Below are 18,053 nucleotides of genomic sequence, written 5' to 3'. Positions count from 1 at the left end.
GCCTGACCAGGTGTATCCTAGGATGCTATGGGAAGCAAGGGAGGAGATTGCTAGGGCCCTGGCAGAGATTTTTGTATCATCGTTAGCCACGGGTGAGGTACCGGAAGACTGGAGGATAGCTAATGTTGTGCCTTTATTTAAGAAGGGCAGCAGGGATAAACCAGGGAACTACAGGCCGGTGAGCCTTACTTCAGTGGTGGGAAAGTTATTGGAAGGGATTCTGAGAGAAAGGAGTTATATGCACCTGGAAAGGGATGGTCTGGTTAGGGATAGTCAGCATGGCTTTGTGCGTGGGAAATCATGTCTCACAAATTTGATTGAGTTTTTGAGAAGGTGACCAAGAAGATTGACGAGGGAAGGGCGATGGACGTTGTCTACATGGACTTTAGCAAGGCCTTTAACAAGGTCCCGCATGGTAGGCTGGTCCAGAAGGTTTGATCACATGGGATCCAGGGTGAGTGAGCAAATTGGATACAAAATTAGCTTGATGATAGGAGGCAGAGGGTGGTAGTGGTGGGTTGTTTTTCAGATTGGAGGCCGGTGACCAGTGGTGTGCCGCAGGGATCGGTGCTGGGCCCTCTGTTGTTTGTCATATATATTAATGACTTGGATGTGAATGTAAGGGGCATGATCAGTAAGTTTGCAGATGACACCAAAATTGGTGGTATAGTGGACAGTGAAGAAGGTTGTTTAAGGTTACAACAGGATATAGATCAACTGGGAAAGTGGGCAAGGGATTGGCAAATGGAATTTAACGCAGACAAGTGTGAAGTGATGCATTTTGGGAAGTTAAACCAGGGCAGGACATATACAGTGAATGTCAGGGGCCTGGGAAGTGTTGTTGAGCAGAGAGACCTTGGGGTGCAAGTACATAGTTCCCTGAAAGTGGCAACACAGGTAGACAGGGTGGTGAAGGCGGCGTATGGCATGCTTGCCTTCATCGGACGAGGCATTAAGGACAAGAGTTGGGACGTCATATTACAGTTGTACATACGTTGGTTAGGCTGCATTTGGAGTACTGTGTGCAGTTCTGGTCGCCGCACTGTAGGAAAGATGTGATTAAGCTAGAGAGGGTGCAGAAAAGATTCACAAGGATGTTGCCTGGTTTGGAGGGCTTGAGTTATAAAGAGAGATTGGATAGACTGGGTCTGTTTACCCTGGAGCGAAGGAGGCTGAGAGGGGACATGATAGAGGTATATAAAATTATGAGAGGCATAGATAGGGTAGATAGCCAGAGTCTGTTTCCCATGGTAGGGGTGACTAAAACTAGAGAGCCAGCCATGGTGCCATGGACTTGGTTCATCTGGGGAGTGCAGCCACAGCCATCATTTCCCTCAGTATTCGGAACTGAATATCAGTTGTAGAGTGAGACGTGCTCAGGGTACTCCTGCACTGCCTGTCTGCCTGGTGGTCACCTATTCCCTCTCTCCTCTGCATACTCTTAAGTTGTGGGGTGTAACCAAAGCTCTCAAGATCATGGATATGCCACAGTGATGCCAGATGTTGTTCAAGTCCCGAAACCTGGAGCTCAAGCTGGTGCAACTGACAACACTTCCTGCATAGGAAATGTCCTGGCGTTCCCACATCGCATAGGATGTGCATTTCAGAGGTCGGAGCAGCCCTCCCATTCCTCTTAGATACTAAATCTTGCTACTACTAATAAATAACTGATGGCATAATGGACCAAATGGCCTCCTTCTGTGCTGTAAGGTTATTTGATTTTATCACTGGTGTTACAGGATCAAGCTGGGTAATTATTCATTCATGGGATGTGGGCATCGCTGGCCAGGCCAGCATTTATTGCTCATCCCTAATTGCCCTTGAGAAGATGGTGGTGAGCTGCCTTCTTGAAGTGCTGCAGTCCATGTGGGGTAGGTACACCCACAGTGCTGTTATGAAGGGAGTTCCAGGATTTTGACCCAGCGACAGTGAAGGAATGGCGATATAGTTCCAAGTCAGGATGGTGTGTGACTTGGACGGGAACTTGCAGGTGGTGGTGTTCCCATGCATTTGCTGCCCTCGTCTTTCTAGCTGGTACAGGTCACAGGTTTGGAAGGTGCTGTCGAAGGAGCCTTGGTGCGTTGCTGCAGTGCATCTTGTAGATGGTACACACTGCTGCCACTGTGCGTCGGTGGTGGAGAGAGTGAATGTTTGTAGATGGGGTGCCAATCAAAGCTGCTTTGTCCTAGATGGTGTCGAGCTTCTTGAGTGTTATTGGAGCTGCACCCATCCAGGCAAGTGGAGAGTATTCCATCACACTCCTGACTTGTGCCTTATAGATGATGGACAGGCTTCGGGGAGTCAGGAGGGGAGTTACTCGCCTCAGGATTCCTAGCCTCAGACTTGCTCTTGTAGCCATGTTATTTATATGGCTACTCCAGTTCAGTTTCTGGTCAATGGTAGCCCCTAGGATGTTGATAGTGGGGGATTCAACAATTGTAATGCCATTGAATGTCAGGGGGAGATGGTTAGATTCTCTCTTGTTGGAGCTGGTCATTGCCGGGCACTTGTGCAGTGTGAATGTTATTTGCCACTTATCAGCCCAAGCCTGGATATTGTTCAAGTCTTGCTGCATTTCTACACGGATTGCTTTAGTATCTGAGGAGTTGCAAATGGTGCTGAACATTGTGCAATCATCAGCGAACATCCCCACTTCTGACCTAATGGTTGAAGGAAGGTCATTGATGAAGCAGCTGAAGATGGTTGGGCCTTGGACACTACCTTGAGCAACTCCTGCAGTGATGTCCTGGAGCTCAGATGATTGACCGCCAACAACCACAACCATCTTCCTTTGCGCTAGGAATTACTCCAACCAGTGGAGAGTTTTCCCAGATTCCCACTGACTTCAGTTTTACTGGGGATCTTTGATGCCATACTCTGTCAAATGCTGCCTTCATGTCAAAGGCAGTCACTCTCACCTCAGTTCTTTTGTCCATGTTTGAACCAAGGCTGTAATGAGGTCAGGAGCTGAGTGTAAGCACAAGGTAAACTGTGGCTCCTCAGCCTCAAAGAAATGTCTGCGTACAAAATATGTAAAGATGTAGACAGATAAGTCTGAGATGGTATTTTTGGGTAGAGAGAATAAGGAGGCCACATAGTCCTTGGAAAGTAAGCGTTTAAAGGAGTACAGCAGCAGGGGGCATCTCAGGGTTCAGATAAATAAATCACTAAAACTACTGACACATGTTAACAAGGCCATAAAAAGGCAAACAAAGCACGGGGTTTCATTTCTGGATAGTTCGAACTGAAAAGCAGAAAAGATTCGTTAAACATGTATAGAACATTGGTTCAACCACAACTGAAGGGCAGTGAACAGTTCTGGTTTCTATAGAATAAAACGGATATGGAGGCACTGAAGGGGATGTGAATAAGAGTTTTACTAGAACTGAGAGGGTTTGATATGGTGGAGGTAGAGAAAATGTTTATACTTGCAGGGAAGACCAGAACTAGAAGGAGGGCGAGAGGGGAGTATAAACACTGGTATGAAGCTGTTAGGTTGAATGGCCTGCTTCTGTGCTATAAATACTATGTAATAGATAATGCAGCAAAAATTTCAGATGTGCCAAGACATCAGCACAAGAGAATATTGCTTCAAGGGTGTGAAGGGCAGGTTTAGGCAGGAGGTATTTCAACAGCTGGAATGTGTCAGTTTGAATGATTAAGGCCAAGACACTGGGCTCGTTTAACAGCTGGATGTGTAGTAGAAAGTGACTGGGGGTTGGGTGGCATTGTTCTGAAAGGACAAACCTTTTGTATAGATATTAAACCGAGCTCTCCTCTGCCCCTTCAGGTGGACATAAAAGATCCCACAACACTATCCAAAGAAGAGCAGGCGAGTTGTCCCCGGTGTCATGGCCAATATTAGTATTTCTCTCTCAAGCATCATCATTATAACAGATTTAACTGCTGTTTGTGGGACCTTGCTGTGCACAAATTGGCTGCCACATTTCATACATTGCAGCAGTGACGGCACTTCAAAAGTATTCCATTGGCTGTAAAGTGCACTGGGACATCCTGGGGTTGTGAAAGACACAAGTTCTTTCTTTAAAGGAAGACAGACAAGATCTCCAGCAGCACAGCTCCCTCAGTTGCAGACTGGAGTGTCAGCCTGCGTTATGTGCTGACGTCTCTACAGCGGGACTGGAACCCACGGCTTTTCGACTCAGAGTGTAAGTGTGCTACCCACAGAGCCACAGCTTTGAAGATGTGCCCTTTTCACCCACCTACTATAAATAAAGTAGTGAAACAGAAAGCATGCAGGATCAAGACGATCTCCCCTCATAATGATACTGACGGTCTTGGTTGTGACTCCTGGCATCAGCTGCTTTTATTGGCACTGTAATTTTTGAGGCCCCCCCCCCCACCACCGCCCGCCCCCGCCCTTGTCAATGGCATATAGTTTTCTTCAAGAAACCAACAACTCAAGATGCGGAATTGTATTTATAGACAGAGTAGCGTTATGAATGGCAGTGTATAATAGAAGAACTCATTTTCTGTTTGCATCAGGGAGGTTGGAAATGTAATGTTTGATTGGCAGCCAGGTCATTGACTGATCAGTGTTGAGAGGCTGTCAATTCTCAAACTGTCATGGTGCGATTTAAACTCAGTGGATTATTAGCCCAGACCTCAGGATTATTCAGTCTAGTAACCTAACCATTACAGTTACATACCATTCCCTAGGCTTCTCCCCAACATAAATTCTTCTGTTTCCGAGCGGGAGACCCTACTTTGCTTTATTCAAATAAGGCCCAGAAGTTTAAATGGCTCACTGAGGTTCCGGAGGGGGATTGCCTCCCAATCTACCAAGCACCACCTCCCTGTGCTCCTGTCCATCCTGAACACATCCCTCCATTAAAATTAACCCGCAGAAGGTGAAAGGGAAGAGTCTGGGTGTTTCTAGTTTCCCTCCAGTTGCGTAAAGGATCCCATGGCACTATTTCGTAGAAGAGCTGGGAAGTTTTCTCTTGCTTCGTAGTCAATATTTATCCCTCAACCAATGCCACTAAAAAAAGACTATACACTCCTTGATCTCATTGCTAAGACGCAAATTGTGCTCCCAGATTTCTTACATTATAACAGTGACTAAACTTCAAAAGTACTTTCGGACGTTCTGGGGTCATGGAATATGCTACGTAAATGCAAATTCATTCTTTGAGGATGTGCATCATAATCTATGAATAGATAAACAAGGCCAAGCTACAGTGGATCCACATTTCTCAAACTGAATTCAATCTCAAGCATGACTGGAAATGAAATGAAATGGAGCGGATGAGATGCATCCAAGGATACTAAGGGAAGTGTGAGTGGAAATTACAGAGGCCATAATTTTCCAGTCTTCCTTAGACTCGGGTGGTGCCAGAGGACTGGAAAATTGCAAATGTTACACCCTTGTTCAAAAAAAGGGTGTAAAGATAAGCCCAGCAACTGCAGGCCAGTTAAGTTTAACCTTGGTGGCGGGGAAGCTTCCAGAAACGATAATTTGGGACAAAATTAATAGTCAATTGAGCAAATGCGGGTTAATTAGGGAAAACCAGCACAGATTTGTGAAGGGCAAATTGTGTTTAACTTGCTGGAGTGTTTTGATGAGATAACAGGGAAGGTTGATCAGGGCAATGCTGTTGATGTGGTGTACCTGAACTTCCAAAAAGCATTTGGTAAAACGCCACACAACAGACTTGAGAGCAAATTTATAGCTCATTGAATAAAAGGACAGTAGCAACAAGGATATAAAATTGACTGAGTGACAGGAAACAGAGAGTAATGGTTGATGGATGTTTTTCGGGCTGGAGGAAGGTTTGTAGTGGAGCTCCCCGGGGGTCGGTGTTAGGACCCTTGCTATTCCTGATGTATAGCAATGACCTAGATCTTGGTGTACGGGCACAATTTCAAAATTTGCAGATGACACAAAACTTGGAAACATTGTGAACAGTGAGGAGGATAGTGCAGAACTTCAAAAAAAGGACATAGACAGGTTGGTCAAATAGACAGAAAAGTGGGCAGATGAAATTTAATGTAGAGAAGTGTGAAGTGATTCATTTTGGTAGGAAGAACACAGAGAGACAATATAAAAGAAAGGCTACAATTCTAAATGGAGTGCAGGAGCAGAGGGACTTGGGTGTAAATATACATAACTCATGGAAGGTGGCAGGACAGGTTGAGACAGCGGTTAATAGAGCATCTGGCATCACAGGCTTCATTAATAGGGACATAGACTACAAAAGCAAGTAAGTTAAGTTAAACTTGTATAGAACACTGGTTCTGCCTCAACTGGAGTATTATGTCCAGTTCTGGGCACCACACTTGAAAAAAGATGTGAAGGCATGAGAGAGTGCGCTGAAAATGTTCACGAGAATGATTCTATGGATGAGGAACTTCAGTTACGTGGATAGATTGGAGAAGTTGGGATTGTTTTCTTTGGAGAAGAGAAGGTTGATAAAAGGTATTCAAACTCATGAGAGCTCTGGACAGAGTGGATAGGGAAAAACTGTTCCCATTGGTGGAGGGATTGAGAACAAGAGAGCACAGACTTAATTGGTAAAAGAAGCAACAACGACATGAGGAAAATGTTTTCACGCAGTGAATAGTTAGGATCTGGAATGCACTACCTAAGAGCGTGGTGGAGGCAGGTTCAATCAAGACATTCAAGAGGGAATTGGATTGTTCTCTGAAAATGAAGGATGTACTGGGCTACGGGGAGAAGGCCAGGGAGTGTCACTAGGTAAATTGTTCTTTCAGAAAGCCAGTGCAGACACACTGGCTGAATGGTCTCCTTCTGTGCTGTAACAATTCTGTAATTCTCATATTGGTCCTACATTTACAAACTGTAAATGTAAACCCGGGGAGGTGGTGGCGTACTGGTATTGTCACTGGACCAGAGACCCAGGTATTGCTCTGGAGACATGGGTTTGAATCCCACCACAGCAGAAGGTGGAATTTGAATTCAATTAATAAATCTGGAATTTAAAGCTAGTCTAATGATGGCCATGAAACCATTATTGATTGTTGTAAAAACCCATCTGGTTCATTAATGTCCTTTAGGGAAGGAAATCTGCTGTCCTTACCTGGTCTGGCCGACATGTGACTCCAGATCCACAACAATGTGGTTGACTCTTACATGCCCTCGAAATGGCCTAGCAAGCCACTCAGTTCAAGGGCAATTAGGGATGGGCAATAAATGCTGGCCTGGCCTGCGACGCCCACATCCCATGAAAGAATTTTTTAAAAACTGGAAGAACAATTGCAACTTGAGGAGAAGGAAATGAAGAGACATTATGCTCTATGGGAGGAATGCCAGCCAATCCGTCCTGCTTACCTTCAGATCGGGAGTAGTAGATACTGTTCTCAGCCATCTCCAGAGGTTTTGAGTTTGCTCCACAACAGGGTTCAGCAGCAGGAGTCTACAGTGAAAGACAGGGAGACAATGTTAAATAGGAGACTATCAAATGGACACCCAACAGCATTCTCGTAAACAAATGGCAGGTGTCTTTGGTGATGTAGTGGACATGTTACTGGATGAGTAATCCAAAAGCCTGGACTAACAATCCAAAGAATGCCAGTTCAAATCTCTCAATACCAAAATTTGTATTCAGTTTAAAAAAAAAATTGGAACTCAGTAATGATGACCAAGAAAGCTGTCAAATTGTCACAAAACCCCAGCTGGCTCATTAATGTTCTCCAGTGAAGGAAGCTGCTGTCTTTATGCTGTCTGGGCTTATATGCAACTCCAGTTCCTCACCGACTGACTCTTAACTACCCTGTGATGTGGCCTAGCGAGACACTCTGTGTTGAGAAAGCAGCCTACCATCACCTTTCAGGGCAACCAGGGATGGACAATAAATGCCAGCCTTACCAGTAATGCCCACATCCTGAGAATGAATAAAACATAAATGTATCCCTATCCCCAGGTGGTATTTTCCATTTTAATGATTTCAATGCAACTGTTGTAACAACTGCCAGTTCTTGAGCATATGGCAGGGCTTTTTACATGGAAGCAATGAACTGTGCAGAGTCCAGAAGGGATGAACTGGGATTGATCTCCTGACAGCAGAGGAGAGGAGGAGATTTGACAGCGATGTTTAAAATCATGAATGGTTTTGATACGGTAAATATGGAGAAACTGTTTCCAGTTGCAGAAGGTCAAGAAGGCATACGGCATGCTTTCCTTCATCAGACGGGATATTGAGTACAAGAGTTGGCAGGTCATGTTACAGTTGTATAAGACTTTGGTTCGGCCACATTTGGAATACTGCGTGCTGTTCTGGTCGCCACATTACCAAAAGGATGTAGATGCTTTGGAGAGGATGCAGAGGACGTTCACCAGGATGTTGCCTGGTATGGAGGGCGCTAGCTATGAAGAGAGGTTGAGTAGATTAGGATTATTTTCATTAGAAAGACGGAGGTTGAGGGGGGACCTGATTGAGGTGTACAAAATCATGAGAGGTATAGACAGGGTGGATCGCAAGAAGCTTTTTCCCCCAGAGTGGGGGATTCAATTACTAGGGGTCACGAGTTCAAAGTGAGAGGGGAAAATTTTGGGGGGATATGCGTGGAAAGTTCTTTACGCAGAGGGTGGTGGGTGCCTGGAACGCGTTGCCAGCGGAGGTGGTAGACGCGGACACGATAGCGTCTTTTAAGATGTATCTAGACAGATACATGAATGGGCAGGAAGCAAAGAGATACAGACCCTTAGAAAATAGGCGACAGGTTTAGATAGAGGATCTGGATCGGCGCAGGCTTGGAGGGCCAAAGGGTCTGTTCCTGTGCTGTAATTTTCTTTGATCTTTGAAGGGTCGGGAACCAGCGGATACAGATTTACAGCAATTGACTGAGGAACAATGAGGAAACATTTTTAAAAAACGAGTAATCCGGAATGCACTGACTGAAAGGGTGATGGAAGCAGACTCAACAGCAACATTCAAAAGAGAATTGAATGAATACTTGAAGATAAAAAAAAATTACAGGGCTATGGAGAAAGAGTAGGGGAACATATGACCATATGAATTAGGAGCAGGAGTAGGCCACTCGGCCTATCGAGCCTACTCCGCCATTCAACAAGATCATGGCTGATCTGATTGTAACCTCAATCCCGCCTACCCCCAATAACCTTTCACCCCCTTGCTTATCAAGAATCTATCTACCTCTGCCTTAAAAATATTCAAAGACTTTGCTTCCATTGCCTTTTGAGGAACAGAGTTCCAAAGATTCAACCCTCAGAGAAAGAATTTCTCCTCCTCTCTGTCTTAAATGGGCAACCCCTTATTATTAAATAGTGACCGGTAGTTCTAGGTTCTTCCACAAGAGGAAACATACTTTCCGCATTCACCTATCAAGACCCCTCAGGACCTTATATGTTTCAGTAAAGTTGCCTCTTATTCTTCTAAATTCCAGTGGATACATGCTTAGCCTGTCCAACCTTTCCTCATAAGACAATCCGCCCATTCCAGGTATTAGTCTATTAAATCTTCTCTGAACTGCTTCCAATGCATTTACATCCTTCCTTAAATAAGGGGACCAGTACTGTATACAGTACTCCAGATATGGTCTCACCAATGCCCTCTATAACTGAAGCATAACCTCCCTACTGTTGTACTTAATTTCCCTTGCAATAAACGATAACATTCTATTAGCTTTCCTAATTACTTGTAGAACTTGCATACTAAGCTTTTGCAATTCATATATTAGGACACCCAGATAGTATGCTTCCTTTTTATTCTTCTTGCCAAAATGGACAATTTCACATTTTCGCACATTGTACTCCATTTGCTAGATCTTTGCCCACTCACTTAACCTATCTATATCCCTTTGCAGACTCCCAAGTCCTCTTCACAACTTACTTTCCTACCTACCTTTGTGTCATCAGCAAATTTAGCAACCATACCTTCGATCCCTTGATGCCCCAGCACTGATCCCTGTGACACACCACTCGTTACATCTTGCCAACCAGAAAATGACCTATTTATGCCTACTCTTTGTTTCCTGTTAGCTAGCCAATCTTTTATTCATGCCAATATGTTACCTCCTGCAGCTTTTATTTTTTGCAATAACCTTTGTTGTAGCACCTTATCAAATGCCTCTGGAAATCCAAGTACAATGCATTCACCGGTTCCCCTTTATCCACAGTACATGTAACTCCCTCAAAGAACTCCAATAAATTGGTTAAATATGATTTCCCTTTCACAAAACCATGTTGACTCTGCCTGATTACCTTGAATTTTTCTAAATGCCCTGCTATAACGTCTTTAATAACAGTTCTAACATTTTCCCTATGACAGATGTTAAGCTAACTGGCCTGCAATTGCCTGCTTTCTGTCTCCCTCCCTTTTTGAATAAAGGAGTTACATTCATTATTTTCCAATCTCATGGAACCTTCCCCGAATCTAGGGAATTTTGGAAAATTAAAACCAATGCATCAACTATCTCACTAGCCACTTCTTTTATGACCCTAGGATAAAGTCCATGCCACTGCATCTCTATTGACCTATCCCTTAACCTACTTTGCCAGTTCACTTTAGCTAGCTCTGCTTTCATGCCCTCATAATTGCCCTTATTTAAGTTTAAAACACTAGTCTTAGACCCACTCTTCTCTCCCTCAAACTGAATGTAAAATTCAATCATATTATGATCGCTGCTGATTTGGGGCACCATCACTAGGAAGTCATTAATTAATCCTATCTCGCTGCACAATACCAGGTCTAGAATAGCCTGCTCTCTGGTTGGCTCCAGAATATGCTGTTCTAATGAACTATCCTGAAAACATTCTATGAACTCCTCACCGAGGTTACCTTTGCCCGTCTGATTTTTCAAGTCTATATGTAGATTAAAATCCCCTATGATCATCACCCTACCTTTCTGACAAGCTCCCATTATTTCTTCCTTGACACCCCGTCCTACCGTGTAGTTACTGTTAGGGGGCCTGTACACAACTTCCACAAGTGACTTGTTGCCTTTATCATTTCTCAGCTCTACCCAAACCGCTTCTGCAACTTGGTCTCCTGAACTTGGGTCATCTCTCTCTATTGTGCTAATACCATCATTAGTTAACAGAGCTACCCCTCCACCTCTTCCTAGTTTCCTGTCCTTCCTAAATGTCATGTGTCCTTCAATATTCAGGTCCCAATCTGTGTCATCCTGCAGCCATGTCTCTATAATGGCTATCAGATTATACTTATTTATTTCTATTTGCACTATCAGTTCATCTGTTTTGTTTAGAATACTACGTGCATTCAAATACAAAGAACTTAAGTTTTGTCCTTTTACTATTTCTGTAGCCTTACCTTCTGATTGACTTAGATTTGTACATTCTGTCCCTTCCTGTCACGGTCTGTTTAGCATGTCCCATATTAATACCTTGCTCTCTTGTATTGTCTCTACTCTTTGATTTACCCATCTTAATTAATTGGAAACCTCTAATGTAGAGCTGGCACAGGCACAATGAGCCAAATGGTCTCCTTTTGTGCTCTATCATTTTATGATTCCTGTTATCATTCTGGTAAATCTCCTCTGCACCCTCTCCAAGGTTATTGATATTTATTGGACTTACTGGAAACGCAGTTTCACAGAGTTTTTCGACCCATTCTGTGCTGATCTGTTTTTCTGCAGCGAAGGTGTACCGTTTTTCCTCTGTCTCAATGGTGAAAGCAGACATACACTCCTTTGGACACACTTCATTTGGCATGTGCGCAATGCTGATGCAATCAGACAGCCGGATAATCTTTTTGTCCATTTTTTTGGTGGCCTGCTTCTCTGACACGTTGGCCCCATCCTTGCTGTCATAGAATTCCAGCCGGGAGATTCCATACTGGCTGGCCGGATACAAGACAAACCAATTCTTCTTCCAGTGTTTCTGCAAAAAACACAACACAAGAACCTAAGAGACCATGGAAGACGAGGAGCCATTTTGTCCCATTAAAGTCAACCCCTGCCACAGCTGCCTGTGGACTCTGCCCAACTCATTCCATCTCCGAAATCATCCTCTCCAAATAAAATGGATGGGTAAAGCAAAACTCCCAAATACACGTCTCGCCTTAACTTGGAATGTCCTTGATCAGCTGGTTTCCTCAACATGCTTTTCGGTAGCTCAAGAGCCAACACAGTAACAGAGGAGGCCTTGGCTATTCAGTCTGTCATGACTCTTCCACCAGTTACAGACCGTGGCCGATTTGTACTTTAATTTCATTTATCCACCTTTACTCAGCATCCCTCGATACCCTTACTCAACAAAAATCTTACCCCCAAAAAATCCCATCAATCTCAGTGTTGAAAATTTCAATTGACCCCAAATTTCTACTTCTCTTGGCTTGAAGATGTGCCTCCTGATTTTAGGGTTATGCCCCTTTTTCCCTGAGCAAGATGGTCATTTTAATGCTGGCTGCATCAAGAATAATTACAGTCACAGAATCTAACAGCATAGAAGAAGGGGGCCATTTGGCAGTCATGACAATGCTAGTTCTTTGAAGGAGCTGTGCAATTTAGTCCCACACCCCACTTTTATGCATTCACAAGGGACTGGTTGCCCAAAAACCATTTTGTGCAAAACCCTTAGCCACCAAGCAAAGGAGGTTTTCATCCCATCAGTAGGAGTTACTGCAGTGATTGTGTTACTGGACTCATACTCCAGATGCCTGTATTAAGAATGTCAGTTCAAATTCTATCATAGCAGTATGAGAATTTAAGTTCAGATTTTAAAAATTTTGTAATAAAATATATCAACTGGCTCACTCATACCCAGTCTGGCACTGTAAGTGATTCCAGTCCCACACCAACACAGTTGACTCTTAACTGCCCTCTGAACTGGTCACAGCATGTCCCTCAGTTCAGTGCAACTAGGGATGGGCAATAAAAATCTGCAACTCACTACTTAATAGCACTATGCATGTACCTACACCACACCGACTGTAGTGGGCAGGATGGCAACTCACCACAACCTTCTGAAGGGCAATTAGCGATGAGACAATAAATGCTAGCTTTGCCAGCAAAGCCTACACATCCCATGAACAAATAAAAATAAATATAGCCAATATTGCCAGTGCAGCACTGAAGGAAGGCTGCATTATCTGAGGTGCCATTGTCTGGCTGCGACATTAAGCTGAGGCCCACCTCTGTCCTAAGTAAAGGATCCAATGGCACGATTTGAAAAGCAGGGGAGTTCTCCAGTGTTCTGGCCAATATTTACCCCTCAACCAACATCACAAAAACAAATTATCCAGTCATTATCACATTGCTGTTTGTGGGATCTTGCTGTGCGCTTGTTGACTGCTAAATTTTCAACATCACAACAGTGACTACACTTCAATAAGTACTTAATTGGCTGTAAAGCGCTTTGAAACGTGACATTTTAAAGCAAGTCTCTGTTCTTTCTTACCAATGACATTCACTCTCTGGAAAATAATAACAGAAAAAAATCCCAACCAGGATCAGTGCCGTTTTCAGTGTAGATAAAAAAAAATGTGGAAAGGTCAAGCTCGTCCAAACACCCACTCACGTAAAACAAGTCAGCTCGGACAGCTCACCTATTTACAAGAGACACACATTAACCAATTCAAACCTTTGGAAGGGTTACAGTGATGAGGGTGTTGAATCAGCTGGAGTGTAATATTCAGGTTGAGTGAACAGGCAAGAAGATGGTGTAGAATGTGGAAAATGAAAAATTATCACTGTTCCCAATAACTAAGAGTACAAGGATTAGGGGACACATATTAACGGTTTGGGCAAGAGATGCAGGGGAATACGAGGAAGAAATTTTTTTTTTTTTACGCAGCAGGTGGTAATGACCTGGAACTCACTGCCCACAAGTGTGGTGGAAGTGGAGACAACCAATGATTTCAAAAGGAAATTGGATGGGCACCTGAAGGAAATAAACGTGCAGAGCTACGGGGACCGAGTGGAGTAGTGGGACTGACTGGATTGCTCCTTGGAGAGCCGGCATGAACTCGATGGGCTGAATAGCCTCCTTCTGTGCCGTAAATGACTGTGACTGCATATAGTGCCTTTAACTTCCCAAGGCCCTTCACAGGACTGTAACCAAACAACATTTATTCTAGAGTCACATAAGGAGATATTCAGACAGGTGACCAAAAGCTTGATCAAAGAGGTAGGTTTTAAGGAGTATTCCAAATGAGGAGGGAATACTGAACTTGAGAATGTGCAGTGTATTTTTTTTTAAAATTCATTCATTCTTGGCAAGTCGGCATCGCTGACAAGGCCAGCATTCCCCAAGGAAGTGATGGTGGGCCTTCTCTTTGATACAACGGAGTGTTTTTGATGGCAGATTTCCTTCCTTGAAAAGGACATGAGTGAATCAATTGAGTTTTTACAACAATAAACAGCTTCATGGTCACTTTTTACTTCCAGTTTTTTTTTAACTAACAAATTTAATTTGGGAAAATATGCAGGTGAAAAACAGTGTGCACGTGCTTTTTTTAAAAAAAAAATCACTGAATGCGTTACTTCCTTGGTTACTAAATGGTGGGAGTTGGTTGTTAAGTGAAAATACACACATGAATATTTACCTGCATATAGAGAGAGCGAGGTGTTTTCCACTAAAATTAGCAGACAAGGCTAATACAGTATCACCGCACCACACCTTTTGAAAGTCAGCGATTTCTATTGGACAACACTGTTCTAGAGAATCAGGTATGCCTCTGAACCAGTGTTATCATGCAGACTGTAACTACAAAAGGGAGATTTTATTCCACAGTTAGCTATGCTGTATCTGGCCAGGGAGTGATCCATACTCTCGAGTATAATACTGGGGGGAGGGGGGAGAACGATCTTACTCGCAGCTACTTGAAAATTATTTTTTTTTTAAATCTAGCACTTGGGTCAGTGCCATTTTCAGTATATGTTTAAAAAAGGTGAAAGGTCATGCTTGTCAACACACCCACTCGCGAGTCAGCTGTGGCAGCTTGCCTGTTTACAAGAGACACATATTAACCAATTCAAACCCTTGGACAGATTACAGTGATAAGGAAGTTGAATCATTCTGGATGAAGCAGCAAATCACCAAACTATTTCTTTAACGTATTTTTACCCTGTGTTCAACCAAGTGCCTTGACTGACAACCAAAACTTCAAACAATTCTGGAGAAGGGACAAAGGGCAGTATTAAGTCCTTTGCAAGGTTCCAGAGTAGTGCTGTCATGTGGCTACAGGAATCCAGATATGGCGAATGGCACTTTTGAGTAATAATTTTTTTTTTTTTTTTTTAAATGAGTTTTACACATCTGGGACCACTATTGTTCACTAATTACATAAATGATTGAACTCGGGAATCAAATACCATATCAAAATTTGCAGACATCAAATTGAAGGGCATAGTTAATAATGAGCAAGATTGCTACAAAATACTTGGTTAACAAACAGGCAAATTGGGCGTGTAACTGGCAAAGTCATTTCAATATGGATGATAATTATGAGGTGGTACATTTTGGTAGGAGGAATACGGGGGCGAAGTAATCCTTGGAACAGAAGAGTCTAAATGGGGTATAGCGCAAAGGGATCTTGGGCTACAGATTCAAAATCATGCAAAGTAGCAATGCAGGTCAACAAACCTGACTTCCATACCCAGTCTGGTATTTATGTGATTCCAGTCCCACACCAACATGGTTGACTCTTAACTGCCCTCCAAGTGATCTAACAAGTTACATCAAGCTTAATGGTCAGGAGGAACTCTATGGTCACTGCCCATCAGTAATGGGGCAGTGGAACTCAATAGGATAAAGACTTGCATTTATATATAGCATCTTTCATGACCTCAGAATGTTCCAAAGTGCTTAAAAGGCAATGCTGCACGTTGGAAGTGTAATCACAATTGCAACGGTTACAAAGTACGGCAGACAAGATGTGATTTTCCTAAAACTGGACAGTATGAGAGCTTTCCAGAGTTGGTTGGGAGCAGTACGGAAAACAGCTGACTGTTGATGACGTGTAGACAGGCAATGATGAACATGCTACACTAAGTAAACGTCAATGGCTAGGAAAGAACCACTTAGCAAATCTGAGATCTACATCCACTGCTCCTATGGGATATCTGTGCAAACAAGCCTCTGCAAAACACATTGCTGCATTCTTGTTCGATGAGTCACGTCCCCTTTCAATGCAATCTTGTGACAGCCAGCATTCTAAACCTTTGCAGCCAAGATACCACCTGCATTCTTTAATGGTACAATCTGTCTCTCTCTTTCAATCTTGCATTCCATGTCCAAGTAATGGTGGCAACATACACATGTATCACTTGTGGTCAGTGGTCAAGTATAATGAAAATGTGGCTTGTATTCCCTAGAGTTCAGAATGTTGAGGCGTCATAATTGAAAGGATTACAATGTTAAAGGGGTTTAATAGGGAGAAACTGTTCCCTCTGGTGGGGGAATCCAAAACAAGAGGGCACAATCTTAAAATTAGAGTCTGGCCATTTAGCAGTGAAATCAGGAAGCATTTTTTCCCCACACAAAAGGGGATTGAAAATCCAGAACTCTCAAAAGTCTGTGGGTATTGGGAGTCAGTTGAAATTTTCAAGACTGGAATCAGTAGATTTTTGTTTGATAAAGCTGTCAATGGATATGGAGTAACAGTGGGCTAATGGATTTGAGATGCAGATCAGCAATGAACGAACTGAATGGCAGAACAGGCTGAATGGCCTACTCCTTGAAAGCAGATGCATATTCTGACAAAAAAATTACCTGAAAATAAAGTGAGCCCATGTAAGTAAAGACCTCTACCACCATCCCAAAATATCCAGTCTCCAAAGCTTTACAATTTTAACGCACACGGACTGTTGTAAAAGTCTTCCCACTCTCATCCTTGTTTGCAAATTCGTCCGTGGCCTCACCCCTCCCTATCTCTGCAATCTCCTCCAGCCACACAACCCTCCAAGTTATCTGCACTCATCCAATTCTGGCCTCTTGAGCATCCCCGATTTTAATCGCTCCACCTTTGGTGGCCACACCTTCAGTTGCCTAGGCCTTAAGTGCTAGAATTCCCTCCCTCATTTTCCTCTTTTAAGACACTCATTAAAACTTACCTCTTTGACAAAGCTTTTGCTTACCTGACCTAGTACCACCTTGTGTAGTCAGTGTCATAGTTCTTGTACATTAGTTCATCACTCTCTTTGCACCACTGGCAGCTGTGCTTTCAGACCCCTAGACTCCGCACTTTGGAATTCCCTCACTAAATCCCTCCACCTCTCCCATCTCCTCTTTAAAATCCATCCCTTTGACCAAGCTTTTATTTACCCATCCTTTTTTATTTTCCCCAGACTTGGTGTCTGCTTTTCTCCGAGTGTGCTTCTGCAAAAAGCTGTTCTACGTTAGTCACCCTTACAACTGCAAGCCGTTATCGTTGTTGATGATCCCTATCAAGCGACAAATCCAAATGTGGGCGTCAGGGGAAAGAAAGAATTGGGCTGAGTGGGTGTTGAAAAAAAAAAAAAAAAATCGGGCTATAATCTCCAGTTATTACAGAGTAGGTTAGATCAGAGTTACAGGAATCCTTCACCGACAATCTGATTTCCTTCTTTCTGGAAACAAAAAATCCTTTGGGACACTGTAAATTTCCCAGCCACTATAGGGGGAAAAAAAACAAACACAGTGCAGGCTGGCAACGAGCAATAGTGGGAAATATTACAGCTGCAATCTCAAGAGAGTACATTTGAACTATATTTTTTGCACTTATTCATCTGTTCTTTGTTGGACAGTTAAAAACCCAAAAATGAGTTTCTGTTGATTTGCCACTCAAGAACATAAGAAATAATGGAGCATACAGCTCAAGTCTGCTCCATCATTTAATATCATGGTGTACCTCCGATCTCAACTCCATTTTTCTGCCCAATCCCCCATCCATCTCCTCGATTCCACCAGAGTCCATAAATATACTTAACGACTGAGCATCCATGGCCCTCTGGGGTCGAGAAGTCCAAAAGATTCACAACCCTCAGTGAAGAAATTTCAACTCATCTCAGTCCTAAATGGCTGACCTGTTGTCCTGAGACTAAGACCCCTAGTTCTAGAGTCTTCAACTAGGGGAAAACGGCCTCCAAGCATCTACCTTGTCGAAGCCCTC

At 43.3% G+C, this 18,053-nt stretch overlaps 1 protein-coding gene across 1 annotated transcript in view; it reads right to left on the bottom strand.

The window, feature by feature from the left end:
• Positions 1 to 18,053, bottom strand: part of dok1b (docking protein 1b) — a 98,882-nt gene that overhangs the window by 16,331 nt on the left and 64,498 nt on the right. Inside the window, exons 2-3 of the mRNA XM_068028689.1 lie at positions 11,540 to 11,842; positions 7,313 to 7,397 (exon numbers count right to left, since the gene is read on the bottom strand). Coding sequence (XP_067884790.1) covers positions 7,313 to 7,397; positions 11,540 to 11,842 — 388 coding nt within the window. The remainder of the gene's footprint in view (positions 1 to 7,312; positions 7,398 to 11,539; positions 11,843 to 18,053) is intronic.

This window comes from Heterodontus francisci, chromosome 1 (genome assembly GCF_036365525.1).
Source record: "Heterodontus francisci isolate sHetFra1 chromosome 1, sHetFra1.hap1, whole genome shotgun sequence".
Lineage (NCBI taxonomy): Eukaryota > Metazoa > Chordata > Chondrichthyes > Heterodontiformes > Heterodontidae > Heterodontus > Heterodontus francisci.
The sequence above is the reverse complement of the archived record's forward strand: the minus strand, read 5'-3'. Positions and strand labels throughout refer to the sequence as shown.